Source organism: Aspergillus campestris (genome assembly GCF_002847485.1).
Source record: "Aspergillus campestris IBT 28561 chromosome Unknown P168scaffold_1, whole genome shotgun sequence".
Lineage (NCBI taxonomy): Eukaryota > Fungi > Ascomycota > Eurotiomycetes > Eurotiales > Aspergillaceae > Aspergillus > Aspergillus campestris.
Genome location: NW_020194336.1, coordinates 2,353,556 through 2,372,149, shown reverse-complemented (window position 1 = coordinate 2,372,149; position 18,594 = coordinate 2,353,556). Strand labels below are relative to the sequence as shown.

The 18,594-nt window shown below is 51.6% G+C and overlaps 9 protein-coding genes across 9 annotated transcripts; 6 read left to right on the top strand and 3 right to left on the bottom strand.

Moving 5' to 3' along the window:
- Positions 1-584: 584 nt before the first annotated feature.
- Positions 585-2,585, bottom strand: P168DRAFT_308493 (uncharacterized protein; the record flags this gene model as incomplete). The annotated part of the gene is made up of 2 exons (XM_024839203.1): positions 585-1,812; positions 1,864-2,585. 2 exons carry the CDS (start codon positions 2,583-2,585, stop codon positions 585-587), a joined length of 1,950 nt encoding a protein of 649 aa, XP_024697115.1.
- Positions 2,586-3,520: 935 nt separating this feature from the next.
- P168DRAFT_262909 (bifunctional AAA family ATPase chaperone/translocase BCS1) lies at positions 3,521-5,251 on the bottom strand. Its single transcript, XM_024834771.1, has 2 exons — positions 5,051-5,251; positions 3,521-4,973 (listed from the first exon to the last, which is right to left on the bottom strand). The coding sequence occupies exons 1-2, from the start codon at positions 5,201-5,203 to the stop codon at positions 3,627-3,629; spliced, it is 1,500 nt and encodes a 499-aa protein (XP_024697114.1). The 5' UTR covers positions 5,204-5,251; the 3' UTR covers positions 3,521-3,626.
- A 780-nt stretch (positions 5,252-6,031) lies between these two features.
- On the top strand, positions 6,032-7,411 carry P168DRAFT_278099 (putative Zn-dependent hydrolase/oxidoreductase family protein; the record flags this gene model as incomplete). The annotated part of the gene is made up of 4 exons (XM_024835658.1): positions 6,032-6,156; positions 6,225-6,269; positions 6,333-6,971; positions 7,030-7,411. 4 exons carry the CDS (start codon positions 6,032-6,034, stop codon positions 7,409-7,411), a joined length of 1,191 nt encoding a protein of 396 aa, XP_024697113.1.
- A 574-nt stretch (positions 7,412-7,985) lies between these two features.
- Positions 7,986-8,883, top strand: P168DRAFT_286634 (uncharacterized protein). The gene has a single exon (XM_024836384.1). It carries the CDS (start codon positions 8,024-8,026, stop codon positions 8,753-8,755), a length of 732 nt encoding a protein of 243 aa, XP_024697112.1. The 5' UTR covers positions 7,986-8,023; the 3' UTR covers positions 8,756-8,883.
- Positions 8,884-9,088: 205 nt separating this feature from the next.
- On the top strand, positions 9,089-11,221 carry P168DRAFT_323633 (chaperonin-containing T-complex subunit CCT3). The gene is made up of 6 exons (XM_024840708.1): positions 9,089-9,253; positions 9,318-9,384; positions 9,450-9,658; positions 9,723-10,313; positions 10,370-11,007; positions 11,063-11,221. The coding sequence occupies exons 1-6, from the start codon at positions 9,229-9,231 to the stop codon at positions 11,150-11,152; spliced, it is 1,620 nt and encodes a 539-aa protein (XP_024697111.1). The 5' UTR covers positions 9,089-9,228; the 3' UTR covers positions 11,153-11,221.
- Positions 11,192-12,191, bottom strand: P168DRAFT_286632 (PRKRIP1 family protein). The gene has a single exon (XM_024836383.1). The coding sequence runs from the start codon at positions 11,912-11,914 to the stop codon at positions 11,330-11,332; it is 585 nt and encodes a 194-aa protein (XP_024697110.1). The 5' UTR covers positions 11,915-12,191; the 3' UTR covers positions 11,192-11,329.
- A 150-nt stretch (positions 12,192-12,341) lies between these two features.
- P168DRAFT_308489 (ubiquitin-conjugating enzyme E2) lies at positions 12,342-16,227 on the top strand. The gene is made up of 6 exons (XM_024839202.1): positions 12,342-12,520; positions 12,585-12,644; positions 12,709-12,723; positions 12,782-12,874; positions 12,936-15,588; positions 15,652-16,227. Exons 1-6 carry the CDS (start codon positions 12,497-12,499, stop codon positions 16,044-16,046), a joined length of 3,240 nt encoding a protein of 1,079 aa, XP_024697109.1. The 5' UTR covers positions 12,342-12,496; the 3' UTR covers positions 16,047-16,227.
- A 133-nt stretch (positions 16,228-16,360) lies between these two features.
- On the top strand, positions 16,361-16,815 carry P168DRAFT_17835 (uncharacterized protein). The gene has a single exon (XM_024832932.1). It carries the CDS (start codon positions 16,408-16,410, stop codon positions 16,678-16,680), a length of 273 nt encoding a protein of 90 aa, XP_024697108.1. The 5' UTR covers positions 16,361-16,407; the 3' UTR covers positions 16,681-16,815.
- On the top strand, positions 16,512-18,482 carry P168DRAFT_286630 (uncharacterized protein). The gene is made up of 5 exons (XM_024836382.1): positions 16,512-16,732; positions 17,020-17,155; positions 17,266-17,434; positions 17,524-17,589; positions 17,647-18,482. The coding sequence occupies exons 1-5, from the start codon at positions 16,717-16,719 to the stop codon at positions 18,169-18,171; spliced, it is 912 nt and encodes a 303-aa protein (XP_024697107.1). The 5' UTR covers positions 16,512-16,716; the 3' UTR covers positions 18,172-18,482.
- The last annotated feature ends 112 nt before the right edge of the window (positions 18,483-18,594 follow it).

The window sequence follows — 18,594 nt, the reverse complement described above, 5'->3', positions numbered from 1 at the left end:
GAATGAAGTCTGGAATGCGCAAAAGTAGGTACTCCTGTCCAGATAGGGCCCTATCTGCGATCATCATTCGTCGACCTCCTCGGAATTATCTCCCTGTGGACTTAATTCTCCGGGCAAGTCAACAGCCCTACCTCGTTATTCTCCGCACAAACCGGTTTGGAATCCTCAAAACCAGCCATCCGTGACACCCCCCGGCATTCGCCACGGTGGAAGTAAGGAGGGCGTGTCTTTGGAATGTTGGATACAACGCCATTTTGTGGTTGAGTCCTTTGAAACAAGGTTACCGGTTGCTGTGGATAGAGCAGTGGGTTCTTTGCGCGAGATATCTGTAGTAGCTCGCGTGACTGCTTGTTGTCTCTATCGGGTGGACAGGGAGAGGGAAGTCATATCGCGTGATGAAATCGTGTCAATTGCTGGATATCTCATAGCCGGTCAACCAAACTCCGTCCGACTTAACATTACAAAGAGCGTAGGTCCAAAATAAACATCATAATCATAAACAATCATCAAAGCCTGTACGCGACATCCATGCCATGCCATCGCCGCCAGGGCAGGCATAGCAACCAGCAACAAGCCGAATCAAATCAGAATTTCTCACTCGTAAAACACCTCGTGAGAGAAACCAACAACCACGCGACAATCTTGACAACCATAGTAAGTCCCCGAACAATCATATCCAAGCCGAAAAACAGAATCCGGAGAATGCCCCGCGTGACGCCCGGTAGCTTCTCTCCTTGCCGCGAAGACCCCTGTCCGAATTGGCCGTATTTTTCCAGGTCAAATTCCTCAACCACGACCTTTTGATTCTTCTTCCGCTGCGGCTTTGTGGGCTTGGATAGCCGGCTCCAGGATCGGAACCACTTCTTTTGTCCGCTTGCGTTCTCTGATTGTTGGGCTTTCACCTGGGATATGAGATCGCTGCCTTCGAGGGCGTCCTCCCGTTCTGCGAGTGTTGCGACTAACTTTCCTTTGTACATTGTGCCTGGTTCTGAGGCTGGAGACTGGATGCTTTGTGGCTTGTGGGGGTCGAACAGTTCCATATCAGCCAAGACGGGGTTGGTCGTTTCGTCCGAGATGGCTACGGCCAACATGGCGGTCACCAGCGAATCGATCGCGTACAGGGAGGGGACCGTAGCGATGATCGCGGCGGCCGAGATAGAAAGAGACATGGTGCCGAGGTCAAGCGATGCCAGAGGTTCATCGGCATCTGTCAGAGGCAGTGTCGACGTGCGTGGCGTCGCCACCATGTTCCCCGTCTCCGCCGAATTGGCCGGGAGTGGGGTGGTCACGAGAATGACGGGCGGTTGCTGGTGGTGTTTCGAGTCATTCGACGGCGTCGAAACGGTGATGTGAAGAATGCCAGCGTACCTCGATCGCATGGGCGAGAGGGGAATTCCAGCTGCGCCGACCAAAGCCGGGGGCGGGGGCTTGCTGAGCGACGGGTGGTAGAGTTCGTAGACTTGCTTTTCGGAGTTCCACGACAGTCTGCAGGATTCTTGGGCTGCTGCACGTCGGAGTGCGTGGGCTTCTAGTTCTGCGGCCTCCGCGGGGTTCAGTCGGCGCGCCTTTGCGGACTCCTCGGCCTGGTCGATGGCTAGCATTGCGGCCAGCCGGGAAAAGAGTAGCGATACGAGCCCGTCGTTGGGAGGCTTGCGTCGCTGGCGGTCTTCGATCTTCAGCGTCATTACGGGGATATTGCTGTTCGGGCGCGATGGGTTCGATCTAGTGACGGACATCTCGTTGGTCGAGAATGTCTGCATTGTGTAGAATGGGCTTTCTGGATCGCCGAATAGAAACGTCGCTGAATTGGCCCTGCTCGAGTTAGTGTCTAGGAACTTGAGGATTGCCAGGGTCAACACCTACCGTGTCATGTGTAGATTGAACGGTTTAATGTTCTGCGGTCTCTGACCATTGGCAGCATCCCAGAGGCTGTTCAGTTCTTCCGAAGAAGGGTACTGTGCCTCCGCCGGCTCGAGCATACTCATCGGAAAGTTCAGCACACTCGCAGGAACCGTTTTCGGCCCAAGACTCCGATCGATCTCCGATGCTGGCGAGAGCGTAAGGTTTTTGGGTCTTGAAGCTGACCGAGTGGGCCTATCCACGGTCTGCGGATAGTACTGTTGCTGATTGAGCGGCAGATCTGGGTTATAGCGTGGAAACATCGACCGTATAGGGTTTCCCGGGGAGCCTGGTTTCGGCAAAGATTTCCGAGAGTAGGAAGACACATCATCTTCGCTATGTGTCACTGATCTGAAGTCTTCAAATATCGGGACATCATGTCGTGGTTTGTCTTGCTGACTCGGTCTGGGTTGCGACCCCGATGACCGGGGCGCATGTACAGATTCAGGAGTAGACGCGGTCGCTGGGCGAGAAACACGGGCTTCAGGAGGCGGCGTAGCGTTATTCTTGCCTTCAGTAATTGCAACGAACACGGCTTCAGCTCCGCTGTCCTTCCCATTGAATTCATCTAGAGGGATCGAAGCCCCAGACACGGGGGTCGTAGTAGGCTTCTTATTTCCCCTTCGAAACGGATTCTTGGCGACTTTGGCCGGAGAGGCAGGAGGAAAGAGTTGGAATTGACTCATGATGCCCTTTCAACTGGAGTAAATCCAATTCTCAAGAGGACCATTGATTTGATCTGAGGTAGGTGAAGAACCGAGAAGAAAGAAGGACATCAGAACCACCATCACCAGCAAGACCGCAGCGACATATACCCCTCACCCCAACCGACCTCCATCATGGTGTCGAAAATCTTCAGCAAGAGCAATTGCACAAAGGCGTCAAGGATCTGAGCTATGAGAGGCTCACAGTAGTGTGAAGAACAAGGGTTGGAGTGCATGAAGGACGGGGTATTGAACCCGGCGGCTAATTTCGACCTCTCGCTGGCCGAATGGGAGGCTCGGTTCCTGGGCGCGCAGGCGGCCTGACATCAGTGACAGCGCTTCGGTAAACAATCTAAGGTTCTTATTTGCTGGTTCGAGACGCTGAGATGCGAAGGATCGGATTCTTCTCCCCGCGGGCTACCGTGAAGAAGTTGAAGATATTGTTATCTATGGGAAGGTGGTCACCAGGTTGGTTCTATTGAGCCAATAAACGCTTTGTATAGCCTTACTTGTGAAATTTGATATTCAATAGCCAATGAAGATTAAGAAAGATTATTGTGAGGTCTTTCCTTGTCATCCTTCAGGTCGGGAGGTTGTGATAGCAAAGCATATTCGTCGTGATTCGTGGTTGGGAAGCATATTCCCCGCATAATCGGTCTTGCGTCTATGCCTGTAGGACCCTGGAATAGTAAGATCGGTGTGATAAGAAGTTTGTTTAATCTCCCCACTGCTTGGAATATTTACATCTACCAATTAAAAAGAAAAAAAGACAGGTACAGCCCGAATGAGCTCGGTTAGGCCAGTCTGGGCGAAAAGCAGGGCTAGGTATCTAGACATATACTATCATTTCAACTAGCCTCTAAAGCAAGCAGCGGTTTTGTTATTCCATGAGAAATTGATCAACCAGTAGAATAAATGAGCGAAATAAAATAATATATTGAAATCCAAGTAGATATATACCTTGGTGGAAAGTAGACGCCTAACTGATCTATACAAATATGGTACAAGCGACGGATTCGTGGCTCACGCTTCATGAGGATCATCGTACACGCTATATGTAAGCCCTTCGGCCATCGCGATCGCGCCCTCCATGTTGTCCTTGTTGTACAGGAACAACCCCTGCAGCGCGGCCGCACTCGTGGTTCGGGACCCATCGGGTTTCCGCCCATGTTCGTCTTCAATCAAACCCAACTCATGCAGTCGATCAAGGAACACCTTTTTATGGGTACCTTCCGTGTCGAGTTCGCCGTAGAACCGATCCCAGAGGCAGCCCACCTGGTAGCGAGTGACTTCACCGAGGCGGACAGTCATGTCCACCCGACCCGGTCGAACCAGTGCCGGGTCAAGTCGCTCGACGTGGTTTGTGGTGAGGAAAATGATGCGCTCCTCGGCACTGGCCACGCCATCAAGGGCATTTAACAGCCCGGAAAAGGTCACGTTGGCGCCGCGATACCCATCTGACTCCGTCTGGACCCGGCGGTTTGAGAAAGCAGCGTCCACGTCCTCGAGCAACACGATGGTCCGATTCGGAACAATAGTAAGGAGGTGGTTCAACCGATCGTCAGTCAGACCACGCTCGCTAAGATTGAGAATGGCGATGTCATAATCGAGTTCGCCAGCCAAGGCCTGGATGAACGAACTTTTGCCGGTGCCGGGTGGGCCGTAGAGCAGATAACCACGTCGGTAGGGAATCCCCCGATCGTGGTACCATTTCCCAGTCGATATGAAGTCTGACACATCCTCCACAATCTTCTCTTTGACGCCCTCATCGAGAACCACCGACTCCAACGGACGCTTCCGCCGAGGCTGTCCAAAGGGTTTCCATTCCGCACCCCAGCTGTTATAGATAGAGGTCTTTCCTTCGTGCGACTTAGCAGCATAGGCATGGGCCTCAGTGAAAAGATCCTGGAAAATGTGGCGATGCGAATAGAGTGTCGTCAACGTGATTGTTTCCCATGGCCGGCCCGTCTGCAGGTCTTGTGACTTCGCCTCCCGCATCCGATTGACGAAGATGAACGCATTCTTGTATCGCAAGACGTGTCGCCCGGGGCCGGGCACTAACGTGAACTGAGTGTGGATCGCACCGTTCGAATGTTCGACTTTCTGAGTTTGGATGGAGAGATGGCGCATTCCGGGCGTTAATCGCTGGAGCATTGAATCCACGAAGCCAGACCTGCTGGCTGCGGACCGAGCCGTATTGAGCTGGGATTGTTGATACAGCGTCATCCAATGTAAAAACCACGGGTAGGAATCATCTTTGATGCTGATCTCGACGTCAACGAGCATGCGCCTTCGCAGGAGCGCGGCACCGTGTCGGAAACCTTTTTGGGCGAAACTCAAGCCCGCGCCGAGGCCAGCGAGACCGAATCCCTGGCACGATAAAAATGATTAGCTATCGCCATCCCCACGCGACAGTTTGTTTTTATTGTGCGAGCGAGATCCCTTACCGCTGTGAAGAAAGGATTGTTGGTAAGTTGAGAGAAAAGTCCGCCGTCCCCCGTGGGCTGCCCCGCTGCCTGGATGGCATCTTTCTTTTGCTGGACGATTAATTCGCCAGCCGAAGGCAGCCCCGGAGTGTTTAAAGGTCCATCTGGATTCATCCCACGGAAAATGGATGGATGCTTTGTCGGTCCTCGATCGCGCGAGTTGCGTGGAAGGTCGAAAACATCATACCGAACGATATCGGAAAGCCGGAGTCAGACGGGCCGAGAACGTCAATCTAGTCAATCTGGATTCTGGGGTGTTTTGATACCAAATACCTTCAAGTTGTTTTTCTATATATACAATTCTTTGAATCTATGTCATGACAATTATACAAAATCTAGAAAATCATAAGCACCGCGTACGGAGTGCTTTCCATCCATAATCGAGATGAGATAGAGGTTTCCTGTTTAACACAGATCGGAGATAACGGGGTTAATGTGCTCCCCAGCTAACTCCGCGTTAACACGTCCGGTGCTTTCTTTTCCTCCGGTCTTTTCTGTCTTTGTTTCCCTCGAGCTGTTCTCTTTGTCAGGGATTATCTTCACGGTCTGGATAAGACGGTCATTATTGCTAGACTGCAATAGGAGGTAATTAGAATCCTTTGCGCCCAGAAAACCACTTGTGGAGTGGCTCATTCCCAGTCCAAACGATTCTCTCCACGAAAATGCGTCATAATCTGTATAATATCGTTCTCGCTAATTACAATTCAGCTGACGACTGCAGTGCTGCCTGGCTGCTCTTGTGACGGCGCGTCGGAGAGCCCAAGCGGCCTTAACTCCATCTATCAGGTTGTACTAGTTCGCTGTCAACCGTGGCCGAAGGTCAGACCGTTTCTTTTATAAAGAGCAGCTCCCTCGGCTATGCGTTCGTTTCTGCGCCATTGGTTTCGCTTGCATATGAATAGTGCAACAAGGCCCCGCCGATCATCACCAGAGAGACGCAACATGGCTTCTTCCGCCATCACGATTCTTTACGCACTGAGTATATCAGCACCTCCTGTGTCCTCTTATCCTGATGATGCGGGTAAGAAAGAGCATCATGTGCACGGGGGATTCAAAAACCCCTGGGAGTAAGTAATTCCGGGGAGATAGGGATGCGGGTATCTGTGGTCTCTCAAAACTAAGCAGTATGTTCTAGTTCATGGAGAACGATTGGCTTTGGGGATATGTGGCGTTTAGCTAGGTGAGTCGGCTTTTGCTAGGTCTCTCATCCGGATGATTATATCTAATGCGTACGACCATGAAGCCGTCAGCTCAATGGACACGCGAATAAACCAGACACCACACCCCCTACAGTGCCTGTTCGCAAACCCGAGTTCTTACCATCGCGGGAAACTTCGAAGCTTCGCGCAACGTGGTTAGGCCACGCTTGCTACTATGTCGAATTCCCAAGCGGACTCAGAGTACTATTCGATCCTGTATTTGAGGATCGATGCTCGCCGGTGTCCTGGCTAGGGCCCAAGCGTTTCACAGAGATGCCTTGCGAGGTCCGCGACCTTCCTGTCATTGATGCCGTGGTGATCTCCCATAACCATTACGATCATTTGTCGTACCCCACCATCAAGGAGATCGCCAAAACCCATCCCAATTGCCACTTTTTTGCCCCGCTGGGAAACAAGCAATGGTTTACCAGTTCTGGCATACATAATATTACAGAGTTGGATTGGTGGGACCAGCGTGACATCTCCCTTTCGCCATCACACGAGTCGAAGGTTGAGGTCGGGAACAGCACTGGAAGTCCCCCATCCAGCGCAACCGATATCGAAGCTCGCATCAGTTGCCTACCTTGCCAACACACCAGCAACAGAGGGATATTTGACAGGTCCAAAACGCTATGGGCTTCATGGTCCATTGAATCCGGAGGTCAAAATGTATACTTCGCGGGGTACGTAACCGATGACTCTTTATACGCGAATTCAACTAATAATCTTGGTATCTTTCAGAGACACCGGCTACAGAGCGGTACCGGATCTTCCCATCGGCACGGATGACTACGCCCCGGAGTTCAATTTCCCTTCCTGTCCCGCTTTCAAACAAGTAGGGGAGTTCCGGGGCCCGTTCGATCTGGGACTGATTCCTATCGGCGCTTACGATCCTCGGTGGTTTATGAGCCCTATGCATGCAGACCCTCACGACGCGGTCAGAATTTTCCAAGATACCAAGTGCAGGAAAGCTTTGGGTATGCATTGGGGCACTTGGGTGTTGACGGAGGAGGATGTGCTTGAGCCTCCGCAGAAGCTGAGAGAGGCATTGAAGAGGCATGAAATTCCGGAAGATGGTGTGTTTGATGTCTGTGATATTGGTGAAAGCCGCGAGTTTGAATAGACAAGCTAGTATATGTGGAGGTAGACGGGTGGAGACATGGAGGGTTGTTGGAGGGCGCCTCAGATTCTTATGTCAGTATATAATTTAATTAAACAAGACCGATCATGCATTACTAGCTATCATATAATTAATCCGACAGGTAGACAATATGACACTATGCGCAGGTGATTATAATGTCTTTCTCTTTAGCTCTGATTGATCAATAGAAACAACCATGTCATTTACTGATACAACTTAGACTATGTTTATGCCCATGTAGGATATACAGTGACAGACATAATATTCCCAGTCACTCCGCAAGACAACAGTGAATATGGAGGCCTTCCACAAGCAAACGAACTACCTATTCATCAATAAAAATATGCCTCATCATTTGGTACACACATCTTGGACAACAAACTGCACATATATCAAACAGTGGTAAGCATTCAATTCTGTTTGTATTCAAACTGAGTATATGACCACGCTCACTCCTTTATCTAGTATCCAGTATACCGTGATTTGAACAGCAATCCATCCTCTGAGACTGCTATCTGCGTCGATTTACCAACCCAACCGGGTCACAACCACTACACAGTTAACCACACTACCTGCGGGTTGATTAATACCACAATGGCCCTAGACTCCAAGGTTAATAATCAAAATCGGACAAGCCCATCCTGCGAGCCCGACGACAAAGACAACTATTCCACCGAAGACGAAGAGGAAGTACTATTCGAGCTAGACGAAGAAGCCATGGCACAACTCCCACACAACCTTCAAGGTATCATGCGCCGAATCCACCTCGAGCGACTACAGCGACTGAGAATAGAGCAGCCAAATGGACGGTTCCGCAGACAGCACAAGACTACAAGGCCGTCGCGACGGTATGCGACTGCGCCGTCTCGACTCCCACCCTCCCAACCGTGGGCATTTCCGAGTAGCTACCGTGGAATGCAAACCCGAGGGTTTCCCAGGCTAGTTGATATGACATGGTGCAGGTGTGCAGTTTGCCGGAGCGTGCGGGCCATAGACAACAAGTGCGATGTGCGTGCTCTTTACGGGTCTGGGTTGAGCGGCATGGCGAACTTTAGCAATGCAACACTTCCGGATTATACGGGTGCATCGAGATTAGATACTACAGCACAGATCGGTGAGAATAGACGTCGGAGTGAGCCTCTGTTGCAGAAATTACGATCGAGCGGTACGCATCATGGATACGAAGCAGACGAAGATGAGAAAACGTGGCGGCAGAAGGAGAATCTCTACTCCAAGTTCTGCAAGAAACGCACGTCCACTATGTGGAGCCTGCGCAATCGAATGTCCAGGGGGTTTCATACAATGAACAAGATATTCAGGAGGTGATTTATTGATGATGCGCAGGTCATTCTGGCGGGTTGGTTGGGAACCCCTGGGAGGCGGGGGAGCCATCGGGAAACGGATACGGATCACTTGGGAGTAGCTGCTCTTTTATGGTGAAATGCTAATTCTAGACTAGAGAAATGCTATCAATAGGAAAAGAACATTTCATCCGAAGTAAATACGAAGAACAAGCGAAGAGAAGCATCGAAGCTGATAGATTTAGATTAGGGGGAGGGACACCCGGGCTAGTCCCGATCGGGCTAGAGGGCGGTGAGCTTCCAGTCCGCAATCCCACTTCGAGGAGCGCTGGAAATTTGATGCTGAAGGCGGGCACAACTCTCCACATCATCTACACTTCTTCCCCCCACCTTTCGGACGCCACGAGATATTCGCGAAGGATATTTCACTGGAAACGTCCGGACTAGCTGGCTTCTTTTTAATTTCCCCCCGAGACAACGTAAACGTCCACCGCCAAAATGCAGGCCCCGGTGGTGGTGATGAGTATGTTACCCCGAGGAGATGGACTACCTGGGATCTTTTGCTTCAGTTGCTAATGTATTTGCAGACACCAATTCTGGTGAGAGACAGGTTGGTCGTCAAGCACAGCTTTCGAACATCGCTGCCGCGAAGACGTATGTGGCTCTTCCGCCTTTCACTTTCCCCGCTTCGGCCGTAACAGAGGAATTGACCCTTACAGTGTTGCGGACATCATCCGATCATGCCTTGGACCCAAGGCTATGCTGAAGATGCTTTTGGATCCCATGGGTGGTATTGTCCTGACCAACGATGGTCATGCAATCCTCCGAGAGATTGAAGTGTCACACCCCGCAGCCAAGAGCATGATCGAGCTCAGCCGTACGCAGGATGAGGAGGTTGGAGACGGTACCACGACCGTCATCATTCTCGGTACTTAATTTTCTTCTTTCTTCTGTTGATGAATTCTTGTGGTTTGCATGCTAACCTGTACCAGCCGGTGAGATGCTCGCACAGGCTCTTCCTCAACTCGAACGTAACATTCACCCGGTTGTCATCATCTCGGCTTTCAAGCGCGCGCTCGCGGATGCTCTTGCTATCGTGGAGGAAGTGTCGGTACCAGTGGATATTCATGATGACAAGTCGATGTACACTCTGATCCAATCGTCAATTGGCACGAAGTTCGTCTCCAGATGGTCGGATCTCATGTGCAGCCTTGCATTGAAGGCTGTGCGGACCGTCTCCTTCGACGCCGGTGGTGGAAAGCAGGAGGTTGACATCAAGCGGTACGCTCGTGTTGAGAAGATCCCTGGCGGTCAGATCGAAGACAGCGAGGTCATCGACGGTGTGATGGTGAACAAGGATATTACGCACCCCAAGATGCGGAGAAGGATCGAGAACCCCCGTGTCCTCCTGCTCGACTGCCCCCTGGAATACAAGAAGGGCGAGTCGCAAACGAACATTGAGATCACCAAGGAGGACGACTGGAACCGAATCTTGGAGATCGAGGAGGAGCAGGTGAAGCGCATGTGTGAGGCTATCTTGGCTCTTAAGCCCGACGTTGTCATCACCGAGAAGGGTGTTTCAGGTAAGGGAATTCGACGGTCTTCTGCGGAAATTATGGTTTCTAACGTGTGTTGGTAGACCTTGCGCAGCACTTCTTGGTGAAGGCCAACATCACCGCTCTCCGCCGTGTCAGGAAGACGGACAACAACCGTATTGCCCGCGCTACTGGCGCCACCATTGTCAACCGGGTCGATGATCTTCAGGAGTCCGACGTGGGCACGCAGTGTGGCCTGTTTGAGATTGAAAAGATCGGCGACGAATACTTCACCTTCCTCACCAAGTGCCAGAACCCCAAGGCTTGTACCATCCTGCTCCGTGGTCCTTCGAAGGATATCATCAACGAGGTTGAGCGCAACCTTCAAGACGCCATGTCTGTCGCCAGAAACGTCATCTTCCACCCGCGACTGTCCCCCGGTGGTGGCGCTCTCGAAATGGCGGTTTCCGTCAAGCTGGCTCAGCTGGCCAAGTCTGTTGAGGGCGTGCAGCAATGGCCGTACAAGGCCGTGGCCGATGCGATGGAGGTCATCCCCCGAACGCTGGCCCAGAACGCAGGCGTCAGCCCCATCCGTGTCCTTACCCGCTTGAGGGCCAAGCACGTCGAGGGCCAGACCAACTGGGGCTTGGACGGCGACTCCGGCACCCTGGTCGATATGAAAGAGTATGGCGTTTGGGAGCCTGAGGCGGTGAAAATGCAGAGCATCAAGACCGCGGTTGAGGTGAGTTTCGAACCTTCCCTTCCCCCCGGTCTTTCTCCACTAACCTCTCGACTAGTCCGCGTGCCTGTTGCTTCGTGTGGACGACATCTGCAGCGCCAAGTCTGCCCAGCAGGCAGGCGCCCCTGTCGGCGGTGGAGAGGAGTAAGACATAGAAATAGTGGCTAAAAGATCGCGTACATAATGCTGAACGATTACTCTTTGGTTCTGTATGAGTATTCTAGACTATAAAAGAATTCACATGGGTATCTTCATATTACACACTTCGCGACCAGACCTGGCGATATATTGCCTGTGGAAGCTCTTCGGAAGGGGAAAGGAGGTCTCAATCATCATGAATGATAACACCAGGTGTTTCAACGGAACGATCCACCTCATCAGAGCCCGTATTCTGAACCCCATCCATACTCCCACCAAGCGCATGGCCCGACGCCCCATTAGCCGATTGCTCAGCCATACCCCCATCAGGCCCCTTCTTATTCTTCCGCGCCGCATTCTTCTTCCCCCTCCTCTTCCGATTCTTCTCCGTCTTCTCCTCATCCTTCCTCCTAATCTCCTCCTGCTTCCTCTCCCACTCCTCATCCCCCTTCTCCCTGTCGACCTCTCCCTGCATTAACCGCAGCCGCTCGTACTCCCTCCTGCGACTCGCTTTGTAAACGTGGAACTCGCCGGATCCCGCACCGGCCGAGGACCCCTGCACGTTCGCGACAATCTCCGGCGGGGCGGGCATCGACCCCGCGGTCCGTTCCCTGGATGGACCGGGAAGACGGATGTCTTTGGCGGGGTCGCGGAAGAGGGAGCTGATTTGTGTGGCTTGCTCGAGGTGAGGCGTGATCGCGCGACGCTTGACGGGGCGTTTGCTGCGCGGGTCAGCGCTCGTGGGAACGGACTCTGGGCCTGGTTCGGACATTGTGGTGGGATGATTCGCGTAGAGGTCTAGCGGTGTTGGTGTTGGGTGGAGAAGAGTGGTGAGAAAGTTGTTGTTGCCACTTTCCGCGGAGGAGAGCGGAGGTTCTTCAGCCCGGTTGTAACAATAAGCGGTTATTGCGCGTAGCCGTTGTGGCGTTATGGGCGCTGCAAGCTCGCGTGTAACAGAAGTATGACTTTAAACTGATGTTCAACGCTGGGGAAAGGTAGTTGCGCCAGGCGTGAGGTGGAAATGGTCCTCCGTTTGCGCAGGAGAAAAAGAAGATCGGCAGATATAAGCTGTAGTAAGGACTCCAGCCAAGGCGGTGATGGCAACTGGGGAACAGAACATGTGACACGGGTAAAATAATTCATTCAATCGGACTTGGTGATTCGATCTCATCGTTCTTTTTGATCTCGACGCTTGTGCTGTCGCTCTTTGCGGTGCATTTTTATCTCATCGTTTGTATTTTGTCTTCTTCGTTCTGATGTTATGATCTTGTCTGTACATTTTCTTCAATATCGAATTCCGGGTCTAAACTCTCCGCGTCGCATCACCCCGCGGTTTATCACTTGGTAGATAGCTATGGGTTCCAAACCAGGCCAGAAGGTGAGCGGTCACTGTGAGCCCAAGGTTACGCCCATGCGGTCTTGCTAAGCTATCTCGTCTTTAGTTTGGTGTTGAAGATACTTGTCGCCTCAAGTCAGACCCCGCGTTGTTGGGACATGTCTGTGTGAGTGATACGGCGGTTTCTACTTCGGTTGACCTTATCTGACGTGGTAGCGGTTACTCTGCAGAGGACGCACTATGATGTATGTAATATACTGACCTTATTTTTCCGTCCAAAGCATTTGGTAACTGGGTAAAAAGGTGGAAAGCCAGGACCATCTGCATGATCTTTTGATCCGTTCCTACACCTCCGTGCCCGAGCAGGTTCTGATGGAATTCCTAGAAACAGGCGTGGTATGTAATTTCTCGCCCGGGAAAGGCCTATGTTCTCTGAATGCCGGCTTATTGTGTCCAGCCACCAAAGGGATATGTCTTCGTTAGTTTCCTGGAGCCGTCGCAGGGTAGCTCTCTCATACATGAGGATGATCTCGAACTTGTAGACCGGGCTTTGGAGCTGGGCGAAACCGTGAAGCGTCACTTGGACGATACAATGAGTGGCACAGTCGTTAGCACGTCTGCTAAGTGCTGCCTTGAGCCCATCGCTTTTCGAAATCGAGACCCGAACACGGGAGAGTACGGTTCACTCAAGTTCGCCGACAAACCGCGCCCACGTGTCTGCTCGGTCCATCCCGAGCCTGACGATGGAGAAACGCCACGGCTATACAATGTACCGCTGTCCGAGCTCACCAGTTACGAAGAGTTCTCTGAAGGGGACTATATCATCTATCGACAGAAGCTGGGATACATACACGCGGTCGACCGGGATGCGGTGCTACTTCTGCCGAACCAGAAGGTTGTTATCCCGCACGAACCAGCTCAATTGGAAGTTCCACTTTGTTCCGACTCCAGCAAAGTCGTGTCACTCCCCGACCACTTTGACGCTATTAACACACACCGTTTGAAAAATGGCGAGTTCATGTGGTCCACGACAGAAGCTGACTTTGTGTTCCCCGGTCAATTTGTGTTCACTCCTTCCAAAAATCTGGACCGGAAGGATATAACCCTTAGCAGTGGCGAGCAATTCGTGCCAGAGGGTTATGTATTAGCGACGCCGCCTGAGAACGTGCATGTCGACTGGGTTTGCCCCAACGTGTTCGCGACAGGGATGCCTTATACCAGTGATGATAGTGAGACTCTAATGGCTTCAGATTTGATTGGCAATGCGGTGAAGTGTGATTTTGGCAGTCTACCTGGTCAGGGTTCTCGTGTGCCCCAGGTCAAGTCGGATACTTGGCTAAGGGCCGGTGATAAAGTTCGATTCCGAGACACGAGGGCAGCAGCTACCACATATGCTACTTACCAGCACATCCCCCCTGACCAGTCCTTTGGGTATGATCTCAATATTCTGCGGATAGTATCTACCGAGACAGAGGTTACTGTTCAGTGGCAGGATGGAACTACCACTACCGAAAAGGGGCTCAACCTGAATAGATTCCTAGGCCCCGAGGATGAAGTCTGGCCCGGGAATATCGTTGCCCTTAAAGACGCGACTGAGAGGATTCAAAGGCCGTATCACCAAAGTGACAATCCTCGTCTCACCACAGCGAGTGCTGAATTTTGGGATACGATTATTGTCAAAAAGATCGGGGTGGTTCAAGCTGTGGATAGCCGAGAGCGTATAGCGTCAGTACGTTGGTTCAACGGACCCGGGGTCGAACTGCTGAGCCAAGGAAACATATTGCGACCGGGCTCCTCTCTAGGCGAACTTGGCCGTGACTCGACCCATGTTTCTCTCTATGAGCTCACCACATATCCCGGCCTCAGCAGATTGATCTCCGATACGGTACTAATAGTTCCAGAAACGGTTCACCAGTCAACAATGCCGGGTCCACAGGAGGAGGCAATTGAAGCCACGGGGCCGTGTACTCTAAGCTTCCTGGCTCCTGTCACCTTGTTCAAGGCGTTTGTGTATCTTGAATCCATGAAAAATGCCATTGTAAAAACTGAATGGTTCCGAAACACGACCAGAATTGAGACGTCGCCCATTCCGATACAGTTCGGCATACACTACGTTGAAGCCGGGATGAATGAGCCGACAGACTTCGTTGGCAAGATCATCAGCATGGACGTGGATGGTACCATCATCGTTCGACTGGCGGGCATTGACAACTGCCGAGATATCCGCGTTCCGTTTGAGAGGATCATGATGATTATTGATGAGGAAGAAACCGTTCCCCCTGGCGCTCCCCCACCCGGTCTCCCGCTAGACATGGAAGATCCGTGGATTACAGAGACGTATGAGTACGAAGGGGGTGTACGCCTCGATGATGGTAGCGGAGATGATGATTGGATGACGGAGGATGGGTATGAAGAGATTGATTGGGAAGAGACTCCCAACGTCGCCCATGAAACCGGTGGCGGTGGTGTCGACCGTAACGAGAACTTCACGACACCTGGAGTCTCGGAGATCGCACCGCCTGATCACGACGATGACCATACCAACGAGGAGGCTCTCCCCCCCGCGGTTACGGAACAGCCTACTCAGGGAGAAGACGGGGCCCACGATCCGTCAGGCTCTGCGCCCTCATCATGTCCCCCCAGCTTTGCCCTGCTGGAAGGTTCTCCTCCCTCGGACCATCGCTTCATTTCCCAGTCTGCACCGAGTGCATTCAGCAAATGTTTGAAGCGCATCCGGAAGGAATTCGGGATTCTGTCCTCGTCGCTACCGCCTGGCATCTTCGTCAGGACATGGGAGTCGCGAATCGACCTACTCCGCGTCTTGATCATTGGACCGCAAGGGACTCCCTACGAGCATGCTCCATTCGTGATCGATTTCCACTTCTCTGATGATTTCCCCACCCAGCCGCCGGCCGCGTTTTTCCACTCATGGACCAACGGACAAGGCATGATCAACCCGAATATGTATGAAGACGGGAAAGTCTGCCTGAGCGTCTTGGGGACATGGCCTACCGAGAACCCCGAGGAGACGTGGTCGCCGGTGAACTCGACCGTGCTGCAAATTTTGGTGTCTATCATGGGTCTGGTTCTTGTAAAGACGCCATTCTACAGTAAGTTCCGTGAAGTTTCCTGTGGTCGCCACGGTAGCCTGTCTATTTACTAACCGGTCCCAGACGAACCCGGATACGAATCACTTGCCGCGGAGAACGACCGACGAGTCGAGTCCAGCCAGTACACCGAGAAGGCATTTTTACTGACTCGGCGATTCATCCAACATGCGCTGGAACATCCGGTTGCCGGGTTAGAAGATATCATCGCATGGAATTACCTTGCCGACGCCGAGCACCAGAAAAGCGAGCATCCTCAGTTGCTGCGACGAGCCATCAAGGAGGCCCTTGACATGATCGAGCACCACAACTCGACCTCTACCGAGGATGCTAGCGATGCGACCCAGGCCGTCTCGCCGTTTGTTTCGCGACTCAGTCTCGGGGCAGTCGTGATGCTCCGTAAACATGTCACTGCGCTCGAAAAGATCGAAGCTGCTGCCATGGCACGAAGTTGTTCATAGATTAGATATCGTATTAGATACTCATAAGACATGACATCGCATCTATCGATTGAACGCAATCAGTTGATCTTTTCCCAGCGCCTCGACTAGACATGGGGCTAAGGACTCCAGGAGAAATTCTTCTGGAAGATCCATCGTATCTGATTGATCCTTTTGTTGAATCGAGTAGATAAGCCAGGTTATACTTCAGAGAAAAGAACAAGCAAGTACAACGTTCTTTTACCGAATGTGCAACAATCTCCATTGCCCCGGTCGCGGCACCGACTCCATGTAATACATCCTTATTTCTCCTCCCAATTCTACAGAAACTCAACAAAATATCTAAATTCTGGGGAAAAACCGATAGTCATATAAATAATAAATGGGCGAGGCAGATAGACACGTAAGCACTGTGCATGGTAGAAGGTCGGGAGGCCGTGGGTCAATCACTCTCGCTCTCTTCATCTTTTTCCACCTCTCTCTTCTTTCACTCTCCTTCCCCTCTCTGCTTTCTTCCATCCGTTGTCATCTTTTATCTCTGTTGATAGATTTCTTTACTTCTATTACTATTCCTATTTCTTCTTTCCTGGATTATACTACATCCCCAAACTATCTCGACCTTGTGGTTATATCTCCCTTCTTTGTTTGTTTTTGACCCGCGACTCGGAGCTTTTGCGCGTCAGACAAGGAGATGCCTTATCGTGTGGGTATGTTGTTCAATTTACATCATAGTTCTTGTTTTCTTTCATTCATTCATTCATTTACTTTTGACAATTTGGTTTTGGTCAATCAATTACTATTCCCAAGCAATTGTACCTGCGCTCGTGTCAATTCCCTGCATTCCTGATTACTTCCCCGTCCATCATCCTACCCCGTCAACTGGCATATTCCCAGTCACTTATCCCTCATTCTCCCTGTCCTACATCTATTATATTCTCATTAAGATCCTTTTACTTCCCTTTCTCTTTATAAGCCTCAACTAATTCCCCCCCAGAGGCTGCCAAAACCGGCCGCGCCGGCTGCCAAAACAAAGAATGCAAAGACGCCAAAGTCAAGATCGCCAAGGGCGAGCTCCGCCTAGGCACCTGGGTTGACAATGACCGCATCCAGGCTTGGATGTGGAGGCACTGGTACGTACTTCACTTCTTCCTCACATGTGGGGAACGAATATCTACCTAGACACACACGCACCTTCACAAGTAGGTCCAGGTAAGTACACTATACTAATACTCTTATTCAGGGGATGCACCACTCCCAAGCTCATCTCCAATATCAAAGAATCTATTGGAGAGGGAGAGGACATGGATCTGGATGCCCTCGATGGCTATGATGAGCTGGAGGCTGGTGAGCAGGAGAAGATCCAGAGGGCGTTTGAGCAGGGCCATGTTGATGATGAGGATTGGAAGGGGGTAGGTTACTGATTTCCTTTGCATTTCCTATCCAGCTGCGTTCCGCACCTATAGGTACTTCATGCAACACGTATACTAACGATTCACAGGATGTCGAAGTGAACCGTCCCGGCTCGACGGGCTTCCGCAAGCGTATCTCTAAAAAGGCCGCCAAGGTAACTCTTCTTGATCATTCCTCCGGACTTCAAAATGACCATACTAATCACTAGCAGAAGGACGAAGCCGCATCAGAGGATGAGGAAAAACCAGCCCCCAAACCCAAGGCAAGCGGCCGCGGCAAAGCCCAGAAAAAGGACGCATCGCCCGAACCCTCAGCGGAAGAGAAGCAGCCCACCCCCAAGAAGACCAGCACACCCCGCGGAAGACCCAAGAAAGTGGTCGCGGAACCCGAACCCGAGGCCGAATCCGAGCCCGAAGAGGAGAAGCCAACCCCCAAGACCAGACCGGCCCGCCGCGGCAAGAAAGCACCCGAGGAAGAGGTCGAAGCTCAACCCGAGCAGAAGAAACCCGCCGCCAAGAGAGGGCGTCCTTCCACCAAAGCCGCTGAGGAGCCTGTGGCTAATTCCTCTGCGAAGCGCCAGCGCAGGTCTACGGCGGCTGAGGAAGTTACGACTGAGCCTGCTGTTGCGGAGCGGCCGAAGCGCCAGCGTAGGTCTACGGCCGCGGCTGAGGAGGATGTCGCTGAGCCTGCTGTCGCGGAGAAGCCGAAGCGGGGACGGAAGAAGAAGTCTACTTGATTTGTACATTTCTCCCTTATTTCGTTAATTTTTATATTTATCTTCTTGTCTGTCGTGGTCGTTCTTTTATTTCCTATGTGGCGTGTTTTGTTGTGTTTGAGGGATGATCTATGGCATATATTCATGGAAGGAAGCTGTCAATGAAATGTGATATCCTGTCTATGCATGCATGCAGTCTTCAATCACTGATATTCCACATTTCCTTCTTCCCACCAACCAGTATCTGCGTTACATTTCCTACTTGATTGACTCCCAGAGATGATATTCTCAGATCCATGTACTAATATCAATATACAAATACATTGTCTAGGCCGTTGCAGCTAGACTATCTATCTATCGTATTCATCTACAGACAAACAGACAGCCAGGACGTAAAAATAGAGGCGGCCGAATGGAGTATTTATTTCCTAGCTAGATCATTCT

Excerpts from the sequence above, each read along its gene's own strand:
- P168DRAFT_308489 (XM_024839202.1), top strand. The coding sequence starts at position 12,497 with ATGGGTTCCAAACCAGGCCAGAAG. Across the intron at positions 12,875-12,935 it reads AATTCCTAGAAACAGGCGTG|CCACCAAAGGGATATGTCTT; the intron begins GTATGTAATTTC and ends TATTGTGTCCAG. Across the intron at positions 15,589-15,651 it reads TGTAAAGACGCCATTCTACA|ACGAACCCGGATACGAATCA; the intron begins GTAAGTTCCGTG and ends AACCGGTCCCAG.
- P168DRAFT_286634 (XM_024836384.1), top strand. The coding sequence starts at position 8,024 with ATGGCCCTAGACTCCAAGGTTAATAATCAAAATCGGACAAGCCCATCC.
- P168DRAFT_286630 (XM_024836382.1), top strand. Across the intron at positions 17,156-17,265 it reads GCTTGGATGTGGAGGCACTG|GGGATGCACCACTCCCAAGC; the intron begins GTACGTACTTCA and ends ACTCTTATTCAG. Across the intron at positions 17,590-17,646 it reads TCTCTAAAAAGGCCGCCAAG|AAGGACGAAGCCGCATCAGA; the intron begins GTAACTCTTCTT and ends AATCACTAGCAG.
- P168DRAFT_262909 (XM_024834771.1), bottom strand. The coding sequence starts at position 5,203 with ATGAATCCAGATGGACCTTTAAACACTCCGGGGCTGCCTTCGGCTGGC. Across the intron at positions 4,974-5,050 it reads ACAATCCTTTCTTCACAGCG|GGATTCGGTCTCGCTGGCCT; the intron begins GTAAGGGATCTC and ends TTATCGTGCCAG.
- P168DRAFT_286632 (XM_024836383.1), bottom strand. The coding sequence starts at position 11,914 with ATGTCCGAACCAGGCCCAGAGTCCGTTCCCACGAGCGCTGACCCGCGC.
- P168DRAFT_323633 (XM_024840708.1), top strand. The coding sequence starts at position 9,229 with ATGCAGGCCCCGGTGGTGGTGATGA. Across the intron at positions 9,385-9,449 it reads AACATCGCTGCCGCGAAGAC|TGTTGCGGACATCATCCGAT; the intron begins GTATGTGGCTCT and ends TGACCCTTACAG. Across the intron at positions 10,314-10,369 it reads CACCGAGAAGGGTGTTTCAG|ACCTTGCGCAGCACTTCTTG; the intron begins GTAAGGGAATTC and ends GTGTGTTGGTAG.
- P168DRAFT_17835 (XM_024832932.1), top strand. The coding sequence starts at position 16,408 with ATGGGCGAGGCAGATAGACACGTAAGCACTGTGCATGGTAGAAGGTCG.